This window comes from Mesoplodon densirostris, chromosome 6 (assembly GCF_025265405.1).
Source record: "Mesoplodon densirostris isolate mMesDen1 chromosome 6, mMesDen1 primary haplotype, whole genome shotgun sequence".
Lineage (NCBI taxonomy): Eukaryota > Metazoa > Chordata > Mammalia > Artiodactyla > Ziphiidae > Mesoplodon > Mesoplodon densirostris.
The window spans coordinates 78,114,804-78,134,648 of NC_082666.1; the positions used below are offsets into that span (position 1 = coordinate 78,114,804).

General features: G+C 44.7%; 1 protein-coding gene across 10 annotated transcripts in view; it reads left to right on the plus strand.

Annotated features, from left to right (window-relative positions):
* MAMDC2 (MAM domain containing 2) overlaps positions 1-19,845 on the plus strand; it is a 445,245-nt gene that overhangs the window by 251,254 nt on the left and 174,146 nt on the right. For 6 of the 10 annotated variants that reach the window (XM_060102277.1, XM_060102275.1, XM_060102278.1 and 3 more), the window contains 2 exons: positions 8,996-9,140; positions 11,216-11,329. In XM_060102277.1, the coding sequence (XP_059958260.1) occupies positions 8,996-9,140; positions 11,216-11,329 (259 nt within the window). Of the gene's footprint in view, positions 1-8,995; positions 9,141-10,496; positions 10,875-11,212; positions 11,330-19,845 lie in introns of those variants that run through there. The other 4 variants (XM_060102281.1, XM_060102283.1, XM_060102280.1 and 1 more) reach the window with 3 other exon arrangements.

Below are 19,845 nucleotides of genomic sequence, written 5' to 3' on the forward strand. Positions count from 1 at the left end.
CAATATGTCTCACTTAAAAGTTTCTCTCTGTTTCTTTTTCTCAGAAGACACATTTACTGGACACAGACAGACTTGCCCCTCAGGCTATGTTATAACCAGGGCCCAAGATAACTTCCTTTAGCCTCTAGAAACAGAGCCCTGTAATATGCCTCTTGATATATTCCATTCCATTTTGTTTGCTCCACCTCAAGTATTGTCAAATAAAGATTTCTACTTTAATCCTAAAACTATCTTCTTTTTTTTAAATTTAAGTATATAGTTGATTTTAAATATTATATTAGTTTCAGGTACAGCATAGTGATTCAGTATTTTTACAGATTATACTCCATTAAAGGTTATTACAACATAATGGCTATAATTCCCTGTGCTATATAATATATCCTTCTTTCTTATCTATTTTATACATAGTAGTTTGTATCTCTTAATTCCATACCCACCCCTAATTTGCCCCTCCCCTTTCCCTCTCCCCTTTGGTAACCACCAGCTGGTTTTCTATATCTGTGAGTCTGTTTCTGTTTTACATATACGTTCATTCGTATCATTTTTTAGATTCTACATATAAGTGATATCATACAGTATTTGCCTTTGTCTGACTTATTTCACTAAGCATAATATTCTCTATCTCCATCCATGTTGCTGCAAATGACAGAATTTCATTTTTTTAATGGATGAGTAATATTCCATTTATATAAATATATATATATATATATATATATATATATCTCTCACCACGTCTCCTTTATCTATTCTTCTGTTGATGGGCCTTTGGGTTGCTTCCTTATCTTGGCTATTGTAAGTTGTCCTGCTATGAACATTAGGGTACATGTATCTTTTCAAATTAGTGTTTTAATTTTTTTCCAGATATGTACCCAGGAGTGGCATTGCTGGATCATATGGTAGTTCTATTTTTAGTTTTTTGAGGCACCTCCATACTGTTTTCCATAGTGGCTGCATGAATTTACATTCCTACGAACAGTATACAAGATTCCCTTTTCTCCACATCTTCTCCAACAATTTGTTATTTTTATACTTTTTGATGATAGCCATTCTGACAGGTGTGATATCTCATTCGTGTTTTTATTTGCATTTCTCTAATAATTAGCAATGTTAAGCATCTTTTCATGTGCCTGTTAGCCATCTGTATATCTGCTTTGGAAAAATGTCTCTTCAGGTCTTTTGCCCATTTTGAGTTTTTTTTCTTTTAAGAAAAAAGATTTTTTTCTTTTAAGAAAAAAGATTTCTTTAAAGAAAAAAGAAAAAAAATTTCTGTTTTAACAACAGAAATTTATTCTTCCACAGTTCTAGAGACTAGAAGTCCAAAACTAGTAACATAGGACCAAAACTCCCTTCTGAGGGACTAGGAAAGAATCCATTCTTTGCCTCTTCCAGTTTCTGGTGGCTAAGGGCATTCCTTGGCTTATGGCCACATCCCTCGTATCTCTGCCTCCATAGTCACATCTCATTCTCCCTTTTGCCCATATTTTGACTGGGTTTTTTGTTTTGTTTTGTTTTGTTTTTTTTGCAGTACACGGGCCTCTCACTGCTGTGACCTCTCCCAGTGCGGAGCACAGGCTCCAGATGCGCAAGCTCAGCGGCCATGGCTCACGGGCCCAGCTGCTCTGCGGCATGTGGGATCTTCCCGGACCGGGGCACAAACCCATGTCCCCTGCATCGGCAGGTGGACTCTCAACCACTGTGCCACCAGGGAAGCCCCTGTTTGTTTTTTTAATAATGAGTTGTATGAGCTGTTTATATTTTTTGGATATTAACCCCATGTCAATCATATTATTTGCAAATACTTTCTCCCATTCTGTAGGTTGTCTTTTCATCCTGTCGATGGTTTCCTTTGCTGTGCAAAAGCTTTTAAGTTTAATTAGTCCTATTTGTTTATTTTATTTTATTTTTTTGACATCTTTATTGGAATATAATTGCTTTACAATAGTGTGTTAGTTTCTGCTTTATAACAAAGTGAATCAGCTATACATATACACATATCCCCATATCTCCTCCCTCTTGCATATTTGTTTATTTCTGATCTTATTTCTTTTATCATAGGAGACAGATCCATAAAAAAATTGCTATGATTTATTTCAAAGAGTGTTCTGCCTATGTTGTCTTCTATGACTTTTATGGTTTCAGGTCTTAACATTTAGGAATTTAATCCATTTTGAGTTTATTTTTGTGTATGGTGTGAGGAAATGTTCTAATCTCATTTTTTTAATATGTAGCTCTCTGGTTTTCCCAGATCCACTTGTTGAAGAGACTGTCTTTTCTCCATTGTATATTCTTGCCTCCCTAGACTAAAACTATTTTCTTCATTACTATTTTTAATGTTCTAGTTGTTGGTAATTATAATGGAATTCACTCAATACTTTAGATTTTTCTTCTCTTCTGATAGAACATCAAAGCTACAGTTTACCGATAATAGTCCAATTTGCATTTCTAGTTTCTGTACCCCCTGTACTCGACCTCCAAAGGCAGGACACTATGTGAAAGGCTATTTTGATGACTAGACTACATCTTCAGTTTCAACTACAAGCCTAGACCTGTGAAAAACTTAGGTGGGTAGAAAATTAATAGTAAATATTTATATGGTGCTTACAGAGTGCCAGGTACTCTTTTAAGTATTCTAACAATATAAACTCATCTCATATTCACAACAACCCAGTGAGATAGGTACTATTGTTATTTTCATCCTACAGAAGAGGAAACTGAGGCACAGAGAGATCAAACGATGTACTGTAGGTTCACAGGTAGTAAGTGACAGAAGAAAAGTTGAACCTTAGTGGTTTGGCTCCAGAGTCCACAGTCTCAATGACAAAATTATGTTCCCTGTTCTGATACAACACTCTCTTATTCTTTTAAAACAGCTTTTTCCCCCCTGTTAACACTAAAAGTATTAAATTTTGCTGATGATGAAAAGATTAAGTCAGTGCCTTCTTAACCCTGGCTCAATAGAATCACCTTGGAGAGCTTTAAAGAAATAGCAATGCTTTGGTCCTATCTCAGAAATTATGCTTTAATTGGTCCTGTGGAGCCCAAACTTTGTATTAAAAGAAGCAACTCCCCAGATGGTTCTATTGTGCATCCGGAATCATGATGCACTGGATTAGCTCATTGAAGCATCTTGCGATACCTGGTGGTAGAATTTCTTCATTATCACCAATTACTTGGGCCTTTAAATCCCCAGTGTGTCAGCCCTTTGCATTTCAGTCTTCCAGATTAGTAGTAATAGTGTGACTTGGCTTCTCGTGGATAATGTGTCTTTGCACAGCATGCACTCGTGCATGCATGCACACACCTCATATGCCTGTTCAGAGCTGATATTCGCTGTCTGTCACCTTCCCAGTTGGTGTCCATTCTGTGTCTCAGTGCCCGGGACTTACTGGTTGTGAATATCATCTTGTCCCTCTTCAGTTTGTTTGTTTGTTTTAAAAAATATTTATTTATTTGGCTGCACTGGGTCTTAATTGCGGCACATGGGATCTTCGTAGCCATGTGCGGGATCTTTTTTAGTTGTGGCCTGTGGGATCTAGTTGCCTAACCAGGGATTGAACCTGGGCCCCCTGCATTGGGAGCCCAGTCTTAGCCACTGGACCACCAGGGAAGTCCCCCCTATTCAGTTTAGAACAAATCAACGTAATGTGTAGATCCCCAATCTAACACATTAATAACGTCAGAGGCTAAGCTGGGATTTCACTGCTCTTTTCGGAAATATTTTTGGCTACAGAATGCTTTTTTCTTCCTCTTTTTTTCCCCATGACACAGCACTCAGACAAAACTTGAGGAGAAAACATACCACCTGGGTTTAGCCCAACTTGCCCACGGGCCTCACTAGTCTCTGGAGCCACCATTAACTGTAATAAATCAAATTCCAATGTCCTTCAGCTCCCTCTTAGCCCCAACAGGTGACATAGAGCCCCAACTCCCAGGGCTGGGGGGAATGTCCCAAGGGAACACATACACCCTCACAAACTAACCTGTACCCATTCTCACTGCCCTGAACCCTGAAATGCCAAAGGCCTGGGGGTCTGTGGCGAAGTGCATTGTGACACTGCTCACCTGCTCTTTTCTTAATATGGCCACGGGGGTCTAGAGCTCTTTGTGGCCCAGTGTTTTGTAGAGAAGAGAACTTCCTGGCTTTCCCAACAGCCTAGCCTTCCTCCTGGACCCAGACAAAAGTCCACAGGGTGGGGCTGGGACAACCCAGGAGGCAGGATGCAGGCTGTTGCATCATCTCTATTTCCCTGCAACAGCCAAGGCTTGGTGCCTCCTTCCAGGGGCCGAGCCCTCTCCCTGGAGCTTCCTCTGCCTCTCATGAAAGTAGGCCTCTGAGAGCCTTCCCCGCTCCCCGCTCCCCGCTCCCCGCTCCCCTCTCCCCAGTCCCAGCTGTGTTGCTCTGACACCAGAAAGCCTGCTCTGACTCCCTGTTCACACTGCACATCTGTGTAGCTCATTCGTTTCTATAAACATCCCCAAGGATGACCTACAGTTTACATTTAGTTCTTTTTCTTCCAACCACAGGGATGAAACTTAGGCAGGCCTCTGGGCTGTGTGGACCAGTGAGCTATGCCGGTCCTTAGCCTTTCCTTCAACAAGCATTTATTGAGCGCCTACAATCAGCTGTGCACAGAGCAGACACAAAGATAAAGCAGATGTGTTCTCTGCCCTTGAAAGCTCAGCCTCCATTGCAGAACAGAGACAGACATAAAGTCATTGCGATACAGCACAACACACGCTGCAGCTTGGGGGGGTGGACAGTGAAGAACAGGCATGGAGAAGGGGACATTTGAACTGGGTCTTGAGAAATGAATAGGAGTGCATGAGTTTCCTAGGGTTGCATACAAAGTACCACAAACTGGGTGGCTTAAACAACAGAAATTTCAGTTCTGGGACCCAGAAATCCAAGATCAAAGTGTCAGCAAGGTTGGTTCCTTCTAAGGGCTGTGAGAGAGAATCAGTTCCAGGCCTGTCACCTAGCTTTAGTTTGTTGGTTGCTGGCAGTGTTTCTCTTACCTTGGCTTGTAGAAGCATCGCCCTGATGTCTGCCATTGTCTTCATTCACATGGCGTTCTCCTTGTGTTTGACTGTGTCCAAATTTCCCCTTTTATAAGGACATCAATCATATTGGATTAGGGCCCACACTACTCCAGTGTGGCCTCATCTTAACTAATTACATCTGCAATGACCCTATTCCCAAATAAGGTCACATTCTGAGGTGCGGGGGGCTAGAACTTGAACAGATCAATGTGGGCATGGGGAGATGATTCAACCCATAATAAGGACTTCACCAACTAGGGAAGGGGAGGAAGGCGTTCTGATTCTCAGCAAAAAGGAGCACGTGTGAACACGTGAGAGGGATAAGAGGACGCAGTCTGAGAAAGGGAAGTGGGTGCACAGGTATTAGTGTGGGATGGACGTGGGATGGAGAGGTAGGGCCTCTGATTACAAAGGGCTTTTCCAGCAGGACTTCGGGTATCGACACTTCACTGGGACAGAGAGAAATTTGCCTCTCTGGCCTCAGCCCAGCCTAGGGTGGGAACAGGACCCTAGGGTGGGAACAGGACCCCGGGAACAGGACATTTCAAAGTGTCTGCTCACACCTCCCCTATGTTGGAAGATTAAAGAGATCAAGAGGGCTTTGCTGGTAGCTAGATCTGGGTTTAAGTCCAGCCCCCCTATCCTTGGGCGAATCGTTTCAATGCTTTGGCTATAGTTTCTTCCTCCATAAATTGAGCATGAAACCACCTGGCACATCATAAACACTCAACAAAAGGTGGTATCATCACTGTGATGAGTCAGCCTAGGGAACTTTGACCAAAAAAAAAAAAAATCAAAAGGTTTCATTCAAATCATAATGAAGGATGTCTGACACCAAGCTAGGATTCAGAGTAAGCTGATGAAGAAGAGATTAATGATGGAGAGAAAGTATCTATTCAATATCTATTTCCTTTTAAATGCTCACTCTGAAAGAAATATCTACTTTCCCAGTTCAGGTCGTTTGAGTGCAGCAATTTAAACAGTGGGGTATATATTTTGTAATAAAAGGAGATTTGTAATAACTGGTTAACCTTGGGCCTTGTTCCCTCACAGAGGATGATTCTGACCCACAGCAGGCATATGACTGCTCCTCAGGGGTGAGAGGCAGCTGGTGCTGGGCAGGAAGCAAGGGACAATGCCAGCCAGCCTCGGGGCAGAGCCCCCAGACACCTCCTGCTGGAATGCAACAAAGGTCACTGGCAGGACAAGCCACAGAGCCTGGAATTATTTTACCAGCTCATTTTCAACCTGATGGTGTACATGTTTGTGTGTATGTGTGGAGAGAGAGACAATGTGAAAGTAAGGTAGCAAAACACTGAGGGTAGAGTGGGCATGAGAGGTAGAGGCGAGCCCAGACAGAGACCTACAAAGACCCAGAGACATAGACAAAACAACAAAGAGCAGGAGGATGTGCCAGGCTCTGTGAGAGGCGAGCCTCGTGCCCACAGAGACAGCAGGTTGCTTTGCCTGCCTGTGGTGTAGGCGGCCCTTGTGAGGAGAGACAGACCTTTGTAAAAAGGAAGATTTTAGGGGCACTGCAGCATATGCCATCAAATTCCAGCTTCACACTGGCTGGACATGTGACCTTGAACAAGTTAAATGACGCTTCTGGTCCCGTTTCCTTGTCTGTAAGTGAAGATAACAGTGGTCTTCACTGATAGGAATGTTGCATGGATTAAATGAGATAACACACGTAGAGTGCCAGGCATGTGCTTGCTTGATGTATAACACTCTGTATTAGTTTTCTATGGCTGCTAGAACACACTACCACAGACTGGATGCTTTAAAACAACAGGATGTTATTCTCTCACAGTGGAGGCCAGAAGTCTGAAATCCAGGTGTCTGCAGGGCTACACTCCTCCGGGGCTCTAGGAGAGAATCTGTTCTTTGCCTCTTCCAGCTTCATTCTTTGCCTTGGGGCTGCATCACTCCAATCTCAGCCTCCCTCTTTACATTGCCTGTTACTTCTCTTCTCTCTCTTATAAGGACACTTGCCATTAATTTAAGACCCACCCCATAATCCAGGATGATCTCATCTCAAGATCCCTAATTTAATTACATCTGCATAGCCCTCTTTCCAAATAAGGTCACATCCACAATTTCTGGGATATAAACATATCTTTTTGGGGAGCTACCATTCAACCCACTACACTACCTAATGTTTATTGAGTGCTTTCTAAAATCAGAACTTTATGTGCATTATTTGATTATTCAGTTAAGCTACATCTTACAGAGAGAGGCCCAGGTAGTTCTTACCTTGGGGCCTCATGCTGTTTTCCCAAATGATGTGGCAGTGAACGGCCCTGTGGCTTTGTGATTAGTGATGAAAGGAAGTGTGTTGACACACATCATTTCTAGATTTTCCAGATTCCTTCCTTGGCCCTCTCCATATACAATATCCTTTCCCTTCCCTGCAAAATGTCTTCAGGAAAGCACTTGTCCCAGCTGCTGGGAGTGTTGTCATCAAACAGCCTTCAGCTGTTCGCCCCTTTGGGTTGACCTCCGTGTAGAGCCGCCTCATTGGAGCTCACTGTCCCAGTGTGGGCCACATCCAGTGACAGATGGAGGCAGCTGTATGAAGAGCCAGGCCATTTTAACCTAACACGGGGCAAGTCAAGTGGGCCATTTAAACTCCAGAGTTTCCTGTGGGGTCAGAAGGGGCTTCAAGGGACCTGATTGCATTGTCACTTCTCCCTGGGCCCAATCCTGCTTCTTCCCACTCCCTTCCACAGGAGTTGATCCCAAGGGCGCCACCTAGTGAACGTTCTGTGCACTAAACTCCAAGTCAGAGTCCCCAGTCTGTGCCAATGTGGAAGGGTCATCTGTTCTTGGGATCATGCAATTATATGTGAAATAGAAATTTTACTCCAACTAATTCTGCACTTAGGTGTAATGATCCAGTTTCCCATAGGTGGCAATAAATGATGTCACCTTTAAGTATTGAATCGTATTTTTAAATTTTTGGAGATCTCTTTAGGGCTTTGAAGTTTTTCATTTTCCTAACACCTGGAACATGCAAATGAATCTAAGGCAACCCTAAAGCATTGAAATACTCCATAGGTATCTGGGAAAAGGAGAACCGGTTTGATAGTTGCTGAAAATTTGTTTGGTTGAAAATAGTGTTTTGAAGTTTCAACTGGATTCATATCCATCTTTAAATTTTTAATTAAGTAATTTGATGAAATTCATCAGACATTTAGCACAATCTGTGAGCAAGAAATCAAAAAAGAAAGAGAAAGGAGATAGGCTACTGTACCAGTTGAGAAAATAGGCTTTTGGAATAAAGCCAATCTGAGTTTGAATCTTGTCTCTACCACGTGCTGTCACTGAACTCTGCACTTTGGTTTCCCTATCTTTTAAATGGGGATAATAATGATGCATACCCCATAGAGTCTTTGAGAAAGTTAAATGAGATTATCTATCTAAAATGTTTATAATACTAAACATGATAAATGTTTTTATTATTATTAACTACTCCCTGAGGCAAAGCATATAAACACACACACTAAACAAATTTTAGATCATTTGAGCCACTGCCTACAGAAAACTCCTGAAACCTTGTCTAAACTTATTTTAAAAGGATCCAGGAGCTTTCTTCTTATTAGAGAGAAGGCTTTCAAGTTTTCTCATCATGAAGATGACATCTGAGTCAAGACCTAGAGGTAGTGCCAGCACGAGTCATGTGGCTCTCCCAGCAAGAGCATTTCAAACAGAGAGAACAGCCAGTGCGAAGTTCTGAGAGGACAGCTAGACTGTGTCTGAGGACCAGCCAGGAGGTCCATGTAGCTGGAAGGAAGTAAGCAGGGCAGATCAGGTCAGAGATATAAGTGGGTAGGGATAGGTTTTGTAGGACCTGGTAGGCCATTGTGAAGAGTCTGGATTCTGCTAAATGATTGATGGAGTTGTTAGGAGTCTGGAACCAAGGAGTGACATAGTCCAATTTCTGTGTCAAAAGGATGCCCTGACAACTGTGTTAAGAATGGAATGGAGGTGCGCAAGGCAGAAGCAGCAAGGAGACCACCTTTCGGAAACTACTGCAGCATCCCCAGCAAACAGCAGTGGCGACTGGGATCAGGGCAGTCATGTGGGCTTGGAGCATGGTCAGTACCTGTTATGTTTTGAATCCTGAACTGACAGAATTTGGTAATGTCCTGAGACGAAGAAAAGAGTCAAGGATAACTCTAAGTATTTTGTCCTGAGCAACTGGAAGGGAAAGGTTCCTTTAACTGAGATGAGGAAGATGCAGGGGAGAGACAGGTTTGGGAAGGAATATGAGGTGTTCATGCTGGGACCTGTTAAGTGTGAGATAGCTCTTAAGCATCCAAATGAAAACGCTGAGGTGGCAGTGAGACAGAAGAGTCTGGAGGCAGTGGGCCGTCGGGACTAGAAAAATATTTGGGAGATATCAGGTTTTAGTTGGTGTTTCAAACTATGAGACTGGATGAAATCACTGAGGAGGTGAGGAGAAAGGGAAACAGGAGCTGAAAGGATAGAACTTGGAGGTACCCTAGTATCTGGGGGTCAGAGAGAGAAAAAGAAACAGCAAGAAGAATGAAGGACAAGGAAAACACAGTGAGTCTGGAAACCAAGTGAAGGCATGTGAGCAGGGCTTTGATGGTTGAACAAGAGTTGGTTAGGCCAGTGGTCCTCAAAATGTGGTCCCAGACTAGCAGCATCAGCACCTGGAAACTTGTTAGGAATGTGCAGAATCTTGGACCACAGACCAGAACTACTGAATCAGAAACTCTGACGGTGGGCTTCTGATGTACCCTAAAATTTGGGAATCATTTCCCTAGGCATAAAATTGCCTGTCCAATATAATAAAGAGCATTAAGAAGAACCCCTACCCCTATCACCACTTTCTTTACTGGAGGAGACTATTTTTAAAGACCCACTTAGTGCTCAAAGCAAATTTGTAGCCAATGGGTACTTCACCATAACCCCCTCCCTGACATCACTACCCCCATCCCAATTTAGAAACCTTCTACTAATTTATCATGGCTCTTTGGAGAGGAGGAATGCCCCCATTTCACCGGACAGAGGGAATGCTGAGCACCAGACATGCCAAACATTCCACTGCTAAATAAAGGCGGTGGTGGGCGGGGTGGGGGTGGGGGGGCTATTCCAAGGTTAGCGTTAACGGGCCATAAACGCTGAAACTCCTAGATGTAAAGCTTATTCCACCCAACACTTCCCAAAATTTCCTCTAGGTTTTCCTAAGAGAATTCCACCCTCTTCCATTCTGGGAGAAAAGGTTAAAATTAGGGCAAGCCCCGCAGGACTGGCATTCCAGATAGAGGGAGGCTGTCCCCAGAAATAAGCTGGTTCCCACTAGGATGGGCGGGGCGGGGCGCCTCCAGTCCCAGCTCAGCCGAGGGGTTCCCGGGAGGCCTGCCCTCTCCAGTATCTGCCAGGGGTCTGGTCCCAAGCTTTAAAAATCTGAGCCGTGGCACTGCATCCCGACCTCTCCTCTCCCAGCCAGTTCTGGCTGGCTTTTCAAAAGTGTGCAGTTGTCTCCTCCCTGCCCAGCCCCATCCTCGCCCAGGACCAGCTGTGCGGCCGGCCGGCTTCACTTAGGACGCGAGCGCACCGAGCGGCGCTCACAGTTCAGGCACCTTCGGCTTTCCGCTCTGCTCCCGGGTCCGCTTTGCAAAGTTGGGCAGCTCCAAGCGCACGCTTTGCCTCCGACTTCTCCCTTCCCCGATTCCAGGCGCCCCCGCTTCCCACACTCCTTCCACCCGGAGCAGCCTGTCCCAGCGGGCTGGCGGCTCGCACCCCTGTCCAGTCTTCCTCCCCGACCATGCTGTTCAGGGGCGTCCTGCTGGCAGTGCAAGGTAAGGCCTGGATCCGGGGTGGGGGGGTACCTCCGAGGGGCGCTCTCGTGACCCTCTCCCAATCCCGCAGCCCTGGTAGTCGGGCTCGCGGTCCTGGGCTGGGCCATCCGAGGACGCCTACGGATCCATCTCCACGGCCGCTAACCTCCCTCCCCGAGCCCAGCGACCGCGCACGGGTCGCGCAGTGCAAGCGCCCTGGGCGGGGGCGGCAGTACTGCCTCCCTCTCCCGTCCCCTTCCGCACGCCTTCTCACTATCACCAGGTGGTTCCCCGGGGTGCCCTGAGTTCGTGTAAACGCTCCTGAGACCGAGCCTGAACTGAAACCCGCTTTGTGCCAGCAGCCCTGCAGCTTGCCGGTGCCCTGGACCTGCCCGCGGGATCCTGCACGTTCGAAGAGAGCACCTGCGGCTTTGACTCGGTGTTCGAGTTCCTGCCATGGATTTTAAACGAGGAAGGTAAGGGGGTCAGTGCACAGGGGCCCAAGGTGAACTTTCCATTTTTGCTGGTTGGCTCTTTCGCATGGGCAATGTTATCATCTTGGAGTTAAGTACTCTCAGGAGGAAAAGTGTGAGTCATGGATCATCCTTCCGACTCTCAGCTGTGCTGCATGGATGGCTAATGAAGAGATGGAGCCCTTTGTTTACCTGGCCTGTGGGTAGAAGCTCTGCGATTTTGCCCGCCCCACCTCCCCCCAGTGGAAGGGAGAAAGGGGGCACAGCTGATGATTGTCTCCCACCAGCTGCGTGCCCTCTGCAGGTCAACAGCCTCTCCGGTCCTCAGTAGACACCTTGGTGAGCTGGGAAAGTTGGGTGATGTTAGTTTTCTTCTCGTCCTGCAGAAATGGTGCCCTAATTCTGTGACGGGACCTCAGTGCTAAACCTCACATTTATGTTGTGCTCGACAGCGTTTTGTTGCATGACATCATCCTCATGTTATTGTTGTGTTTACAATCCAGTACTTGGCGAAAGAGGAAACCAAATCCATGGCCATGTGCCTGAGGTCTCTCAGCTGGCTGGCATTGGTCATTGTCTTACTACTCATACCGTTTGGGTTCTAGTGACAAAGTTTAAATGTGGGATCTTCAGGTATAGCTTCTTGCCCTTCATTTATTTAGTAAAAAATAAGTAGTTCTCTAACGCCCAAGAGCAGGCACCTCTTTCCCTTATCTCTCACTTGTGCCACCCCATTAAGAAGCTTGATGCCCCAGGCCACTGGGACTGGGAAATAGCCTCCTTTATAAAACACTGCAGCATAAAAGAGATCAGCTAACCTCCTTCCCAGGAATCTCAGTTGTCCTCAGGCCCCCAGATTATCTAAGTTCCCTGGAGAAGGTGGAGGCTCAGAACCCCTGCTTAGGATGTATGAACTGTCATCACAGCTTTTCTGCCTTGGGCTTCTGTTTGGGGCTTTGCATATACTAGCTTCTCTGACATTGGCAGGGAGGTGATGTTAGCCCCATTTTACAGAGGAGGGACTCTCAGTCTTAGAATATACCAATGGCTGGCCCATGTCCCAAGCTATCAGTCAGTGGCCAGCTCTGAACTGACTAGATCAGGGAAAAAACAGGAGGGAACTACTCACTGGTAAGCTTTATTTATTGCCAACAATTGCCAAGTCTTTCCTACAGAGTACTTAGGGGTAGCTGGGAAAAATCAATTCCTGATTTATTGTTTGAAGGATTCCTACCTTGCTGATTGCCTTAGGGAAGTCTCTTTCATCTCACCACCCTACCCCTTTCCCTGTTCTGGTTGTGTTTGAAGCATTTTGAGCAGTGGCCTGACCTGGACCACATGACTGGCTTTGGAGAGCATTATTCTCTAGCACCGTGCTTTAGCTGCATCAAAATTACCTGGTGGGTATTTTAGGACACAGGTTGCTGGGCCCCACCTCTGAGTTTCCGAGTCTGTGGGTCTGGGATGGGGCTGAGAATTTGCATATCTAACAAGTTCCCAGGTGATGCTGCTGGTCTGGAGATCACATTTTGAGAACCACTGACCTTTGAGAACGCCTACCTCTGCTGGTGGCCCTGTGCAGGGCTGGGACTAAGGTGAAAGAGCCACTTGCATGACCCTGAGAGTGAAAACCTCCTTAAATCTTGTGCCCTAGACACCCCTCTTGCCTCACCCTAGCCTGGCCCTGAGAAAAGGAAATCAACATCACCCCTTAATCCAGGAGCCTCAGTCCTATGCCCCCATTGCCAGGCCTCCGTCAGGATGGTGGCAGCCTGCTCCTGGGTCAGTGGGCAGGCCACAGCTCGCTGCACTCAACTGCCACCCAGACCCACAGGAAGTGCTCTCTGCTGAGTTGGCACCTCTGCTCCAGTGGCAGTTAAACACTGCCCCTCCAGGAAAACGGGACAGTGCGTATAGGGAAAGGTGAGTGTGGTTTATAGCAAAATGAAGACACTGTTGCTTTCCTCTTTGCTTTCTTTCTAACTTCTAACAGCCACAGCTTTCTGGCTCAGGGCTGGGGGAAGTTCATTCATTCTCCTCTGAGCGTTCCCGGGGGAGCAGGCTGGTTAGGCTTCCATCCTTACATATCACGTTGTTCGGAGGCCAGAACTTGGACACAGCAGTCCACTCCAGAGGCGCAGCGAGGTAGGGGTGTGGCAGCCACTGCTGCTGCCTGCTGAGAAGCCATCACTAAGACTTTCGGGTATAAACCCATTCCGAGGTTGGTAGATGAAAGACAATACAAGTGTCCCAGGCTGAAATCTGTTCCCAAGCCTTTCTGCAAATCTACTTCATCTGGCTGCAAAAACCCTTTGAAACTGGTTCCATCCACCTCCATGTATTGTATGGCGGCATAGAAAATTATAGGTTTCAGTGACTTTTGCCCACAAGTATTTGGAATGCAAATAGCACTTTCTAGATGTCCTTGGTCAGTAGGTTAATTTATAGTGGAGAGATTAATGCTAAAGCCCAGTGAAGAGAGTTAAGTAGAGGAAAAAATCTGCCAATTAGAATTTCATTACAGGAGATTCAAATCGGGAGTCATTGTCTCAAAATATCTCCCAGCTGCCCAAAGTTGTATTCGAGGTCCACCCCTTTGGTTTATTTAGAATATTAGGTCTCTAAGCCTCTCCAATTACAATTCCAATGTCCCTAGCTCATGGCCATTTTGAAATATGCTTGATTTCCACTGGGCACAAAATGAATGAGTTTTGACAGGGCGATGCATTGACTTGGGTTGCGTACCATAGGGAGGGTACCCCCAGGGACAGAGGGTGGCACCAGAGCAGGTGACTGGGCACGGCAACCTAGCCTCGTCTACTTTCCAGTTTCTTGTTTTCTTGATTTACCTCCATGTTTTCGGTAGAATATTTTAATTTTCTCTTACTTGTCAAGGCAAGTGAGATTGTGTCAGAATCAAACTTTGAACTTGCATCTAAATTTTAGGTTTGAATTAAGTCCTGGAAAGAAGAGATCTCTTTTATCATATAAAAATCTTCCTTATTCATTCATTTATCATCTAAAAAAATCTTTATTCATTCGCACTTCAGAGAATATTGGAACCCCTTTGAACAGTCGTCCTCAGCTGAAATTGAGATTGTTGGTTCCATTTCCCCAGTGCCAGCTGTGGGGGGCAGAAGCCCTTCGGCTGAGGATTCTTGGACACTATAAAGTTGGCCTCACATCAGAATGGTCACGGTTCAGACTAGTCATCGGTTGGGTTTTGGCTTCATTCCAATTTTTGGACCCCTTGGTTTAGCATCTTTAAGCTGGCTCTATGAGGAAGTCATTGGAGGAACTGAGGGAGGGAGGGAGGGGGTAAAATCCAAACCCAGGGACTGCTCCTTAATTAGAAGTTTGGAACACTAAACCACCCCAGAGAGAAAGGTAGATGTGGACATGTCAGGTTAAGAGGAGGTAAAAAAGGAAATTCAGAGCGCTTGTAGAGAAAGTATTTTTTTTTTCTACAACAGTGGGGGTCAGTGTTTGAGGAATTGCCTAATACAGGAAAAATTTGGATGGTATTTGTACCCAGGAGCAAATGATGGTATCTGAGGCATGCTGGCCAGCTAGAAGTTTGGCATAGCCAACGGGGAGCGGGTGGTAGAGTAGGCCGACATCTCAATGTAGGTACATGCGTGTGTCTCTTCCTGTCAACCCCCTTTCTTCACCCAAACCCCTTCCTTCTCTCTTAAGGACACTTTCAGTTACTTGGTCAGCTGAGTCTCACTTCTTCACTCAGTCATGTGCTAGTTATTAATACTGATAAATCCTGCCTGATATTTCTTGAGGCCCAGCTGGAGCCAGAAGCCTGGCCAGCATCCCCGGGGGCCTTCCTAGAGGAGGAGGACCAGTCCTCCCTCTCTGTGGGTTACAGCTCTCCTTCTGACTCAGCATCCCACCCTGACATCAGGAGTCCATCAGGCAATTCCCACCCCCTGGATCTGCTTAAACCTGCATCGCCTCTGCTTGTTGGTCTCTTGATGCCCCTTATGCAGAAACACAGCCCCCATGTTGTGGAGAGGCTGAGAGCAGCACGAGTCTGGGGTGTTCCTCAGATGCCTCTCGGAGAAACAGTCGACCCCAGGAATTGGCCGAGTTCTTCCTGCAATGCCCTGTGGCGTTCCCTGGCCTGCCCTGGCTACTGCTGATGTCAGGTTGAACCTGGCTCTTGTGAGCTGTGCCTGAGCGTGGCCTTGGTTCTGCCCTGGCTGTGCCTGGGATCCTAGATCCTAGAGCTGGGCCTTGGAGTTCATCCAGTGCAACCTCCTCATTTTACGGAGGCGTGCACTGGGGCCCAGACAGGCTCCCAGTCAGGGTCAATGACCAAGTCAGTGGCAGCCCTGGGGCAGGGCCTCATTTCCTCAGCTCTTCACCTTTCTTTCTTCTAGCATTGCTGCCTCTCCCAATGTCCCTGTCTTCACCAGCTCCTGGACCTTGACACTTAGGTGTCTTAATTAAACTCTGCAGCATGTTAGAAACTCTTCATCAGACATCTAATTATATTTCATACGTGTGGAGGAACATGGGTTCCAAAGGTGCAGTGCTTTGGGCCTACCAAACCCACAAAACACTATGTTTTATGCCAGACCATGCATTTATTCACTCAGATGTGTAGGGATCCCACGTGCCTACAATCTTTAGCATATAAAAGAGTGCCTGGCACATAGTAGATGCTCAACAAATATTTGTTGGATGAATGAATTTGCTGAAGGAATAAATTCAATATTGGATGATTAAAAAGTCCTTATGCGTTTCACGTGTGCCCCTGGTTCATTCTGCCCCTTCAAAGGTAGTTCCTTAGCCTGAGAAACAATGTAAGCCTAGTGGTTAATATGAACTCTAGAGTTGGACAGCTTGGATTAGAATCCAGGCTCTACCCTTAAATGCTGTGTGGCTTTGGGCAAATTATTTAACCCCTCTGTGTCTCAGTTTCCTCGGCTGTAAAATGGAGATAATTAAAGCACCTGTCTCCTAAGATTGTTATGAAGACTAAATACATTAATATATTTAACACATAGTGAGCACTTTATACATGGAGCCTATTATTATTGTTACTCTTATTATTACTAGTTTTGTATTTTATCAAACATTATTTCTTCAATTCAGGCAGCTTTCCAACACAGCTTCTGGATTGCTCAGGAGAATGTATTTTTCTTTTCATTATAGTTTTGCCATTTGTTCTCTATTCCAACCAGAGGAAGAGCTTTCCTTTTCTTATTGTTTGGCTCTATTTTATTTATTTATTTAATAATTTAATCATCTGTTAGCCTCCTGGGCCATCTAAATTTTGTGTGGCTGACTGAAGTGTGGACATAAAGTAATAAGACTAAGTTTCACACTTGGTTTACAGTCTCTCCCTATGACTTAGACCTTTTTCTCTATAAATTCTTCGTTTTTGTCAGGAATGCTTTGGTCCCTGGCCCAGCCTGTTCTTCCCTACTTATCTGTCCCATGGAGCTGGTGCCTCAGCATCAATCAAGTTCCATGCTGGTCCCTTCTAGGAGACCTCTGAGCTCTCATCTCCTAAGCTCTTGGGCAGGTCCCTAACCCATGGCCTCCCTATCAATCAATCTGAGTTCTTGGGTTCTCTTACCTGGCCCCTCCACTTGGGACTTAAACTACCTGGACTGGTAATCTCTGCCTGCTCCTCTCTGCTGTGACTCACTTCTCTGGATGTAGGCTCTGTCTGGCCTTCCTATCAAGGCCAACACCCAGTCTGGGTTCCTCCCTACTCGAATTAGAGTTGCTGAATGGGAAGTTGCTACCCAGCTCCTGGTCTGATCCCTGACAAGGCGCCCAGGATTTTGGGGATGTTTTCCTTCCCATAATTGCAGAAGTCGGCTGTGGTCACAATATATTGGGAGGAAAAAGTAATTTCTTGTCATAGGACTTCCTGCTTTCACTGTCATCTTCAAATCTCTTAGCACGCAGTCCCCAGGTTTTGTGACTTGCATTTTGGGATATGCTATTCATAAAAAATCCTGGTTCTTAAAATAGCAGAACCTATTTAGTAGGTCACCCCAGCAATAGTCCTACTTCTGTCTCTTGTTAAACAATGTTTGATTTTTAAGAATTTGAGTGAAACCTATTTATGTTAATAGAAGTGATGGGCATCTTGATATATAAGCCCAGCAGATAGCTGAACATGTGTTGGGCGTCTTTGCTGGTCAATCCTGATTTTTACTTCTACAAGTTATCCCACCCACTCTTCCTCAATTTCTCTTATGCTTGTCTTAATCAATTCAGTCATATAAATGTATTCATGCATTCAGATCTAGGCTCTTGGAGCATTTGATTGTATATTTAATTTCATATATATGTAGATATGTATATGAAATACCTACAGGAAGATGGTAGTACTTAACACAGAAGAACATATGGCTGGTGATAAACGAGGAAGTTATTTAAGAGCAAAGAACTTTCACAGTATATCAGAAATTTCTATCATATCCATTAGGCCATACCTAATTAAGGAAAGCATAATGTCATACCTAATATCAATAAAACATTCCTGACAAAAAATAGGAATTTATAGAGAAATTCTCACACCTGTGCATTAGGCCAAGGGTTCTCAACCCTAACTGGACATTAAAATCACCTAAAAGTTTCTTTAAAAATAGTTGTGTCCAGCCCTACCCCAAGAGACTCTGATTTACTTGGCCAGACGTGGGGCCAGACTTGGTGTTGTTAACAAATAGACACTAAGAAATGAACAGACTTGGTGTTGTTAACAAATAGAGACTAAGAAATGAACAAACTCCCTAGGTGATTCCAATATGCAGCCAGGGTTGAGGACAGTGATTAGAAGAATGGCAAACTCCCCATCTCCCCCCAACCAGATGTAAAAAGAAGGAATGTCCTCTTATTAAGGATCCTTTAATGATTACCAATTGCCAACATGGTAAAGTGCAGACTGCCTAGCTTGGCACACAAGGTCCTTTGTGATTTGCCCCCAGCTATATTTCTACTCTTCCCTCCCATTAATCCCCAGCGTGCTGTTCATTCAACATGCTCTTTACTTTCTTGCCTCCCTGCTCTATTTGTGCTGTTCTCTACGTCTGTATTATCCTGCTTTTCCATTCCCCTGCCCCATCCCGGCCTATTTAAATCTATCCGTGCTTTAATGTAGGGCTCTTTTTTGAAACATTCCCTGATTTTCCCAAGTAAATGAACCTCTCCCTTTCCTCTTTGTTCTCCCTTCCCATGGCTCTCCTCACGTTCCACCATGTAAATCTTCTTAGTGTCTCCTTACCGGCGTCCCCACCTCTTCACCTCATCAGAGTGTTACACTTTAAGGACAGGGATCACATACTTCCCACAACACCTGACAGACAGTGTGTGGTACCAACAAACATTTTGGATTTAATCAATCTCTAAAGCCCTTATTGAGATTGATTTAAAAAGAAAAAAACAAGACAAAACTCGACATTTTCCCCTGTAGTGAAAGAGGTTGTGTTTAATAATCCTTCCTACCATAGGACTTCAAAGACTTTGGAGGCTTCTGTTGTAATTTCCAGATATAACAGTGAAGCAGTATTTCAGCTTGCCTCACCAATGTGTGATTTGTTTCATCCCTGACATACCCATGGGCAAATAGCCCTTGGATTATTTACCCATCAGGGCTGCCTGAACCCCTTGATCCTCTGCCATCACAAACAATCATAATGCAGCCTTGAGAGTGACACTGATTGGCCTAAAAAGTATTTTTAGCAAAAGATGAACAGACTTTGAACTAGCTGTTGAGAGCTGTTGTTTCTAAGGAACTCAAGTGCGAGACATCAGTATAACACCCACCCTGATGGGATATTTGTCTGCTCCTGGAAGCAGCTCTTGCATACCGTAATGACTTATGGAGAAACCAAAGGATTAGGTTTATGATTCAGTGTTATCTGCCAGAATATTTGCTTTTTCTACTTTTGGAGACATTTATCTGTGTTTTGGGGGATTCTGAGGTTTAGAATAAAATAATAAACCAAAACAAGTGGTATCATGCCATAATGTCATAGTATCATGAATGAATCATATGTTTTACAGAAAAAGTTTCTGAAGAATATTAAAGCAGAAACTAACACACCATTGTAAAGCAATTATACTCCAATAAAGATGTTTCAAAAAAAAAAAGAATATTCGTTCTATCAACACACATTTGAGTGCCCACTACCCATCAGGCACTATATTAGTTGTTGGAGTACAGGGAGTGCATGAAATACATACACAGTCATGGTCCCTGACCTTTGTGGTCACCATAGACCAACAGGAAGAAACACAAATCTGTAATTATGGTAGAGAGCAAAAGGAATTGTATACTAGCCCAGGAGTTTCTTTGCAAACTGCATAAGTAGGCTGTTTAAATTAAGCAGAAAAGAAATTGATTGTAAGGGTATTAATTAGCTCTCAGAATCAGAAGGAAGTCTAGAGAGCTATATTTGGGCAAGGGTAAAGAGATACATATTGTAGGCAAGATCCTACTGGAGGAACCATTTGTGGACTTTACCACTTGATATTTGTTACTGCGC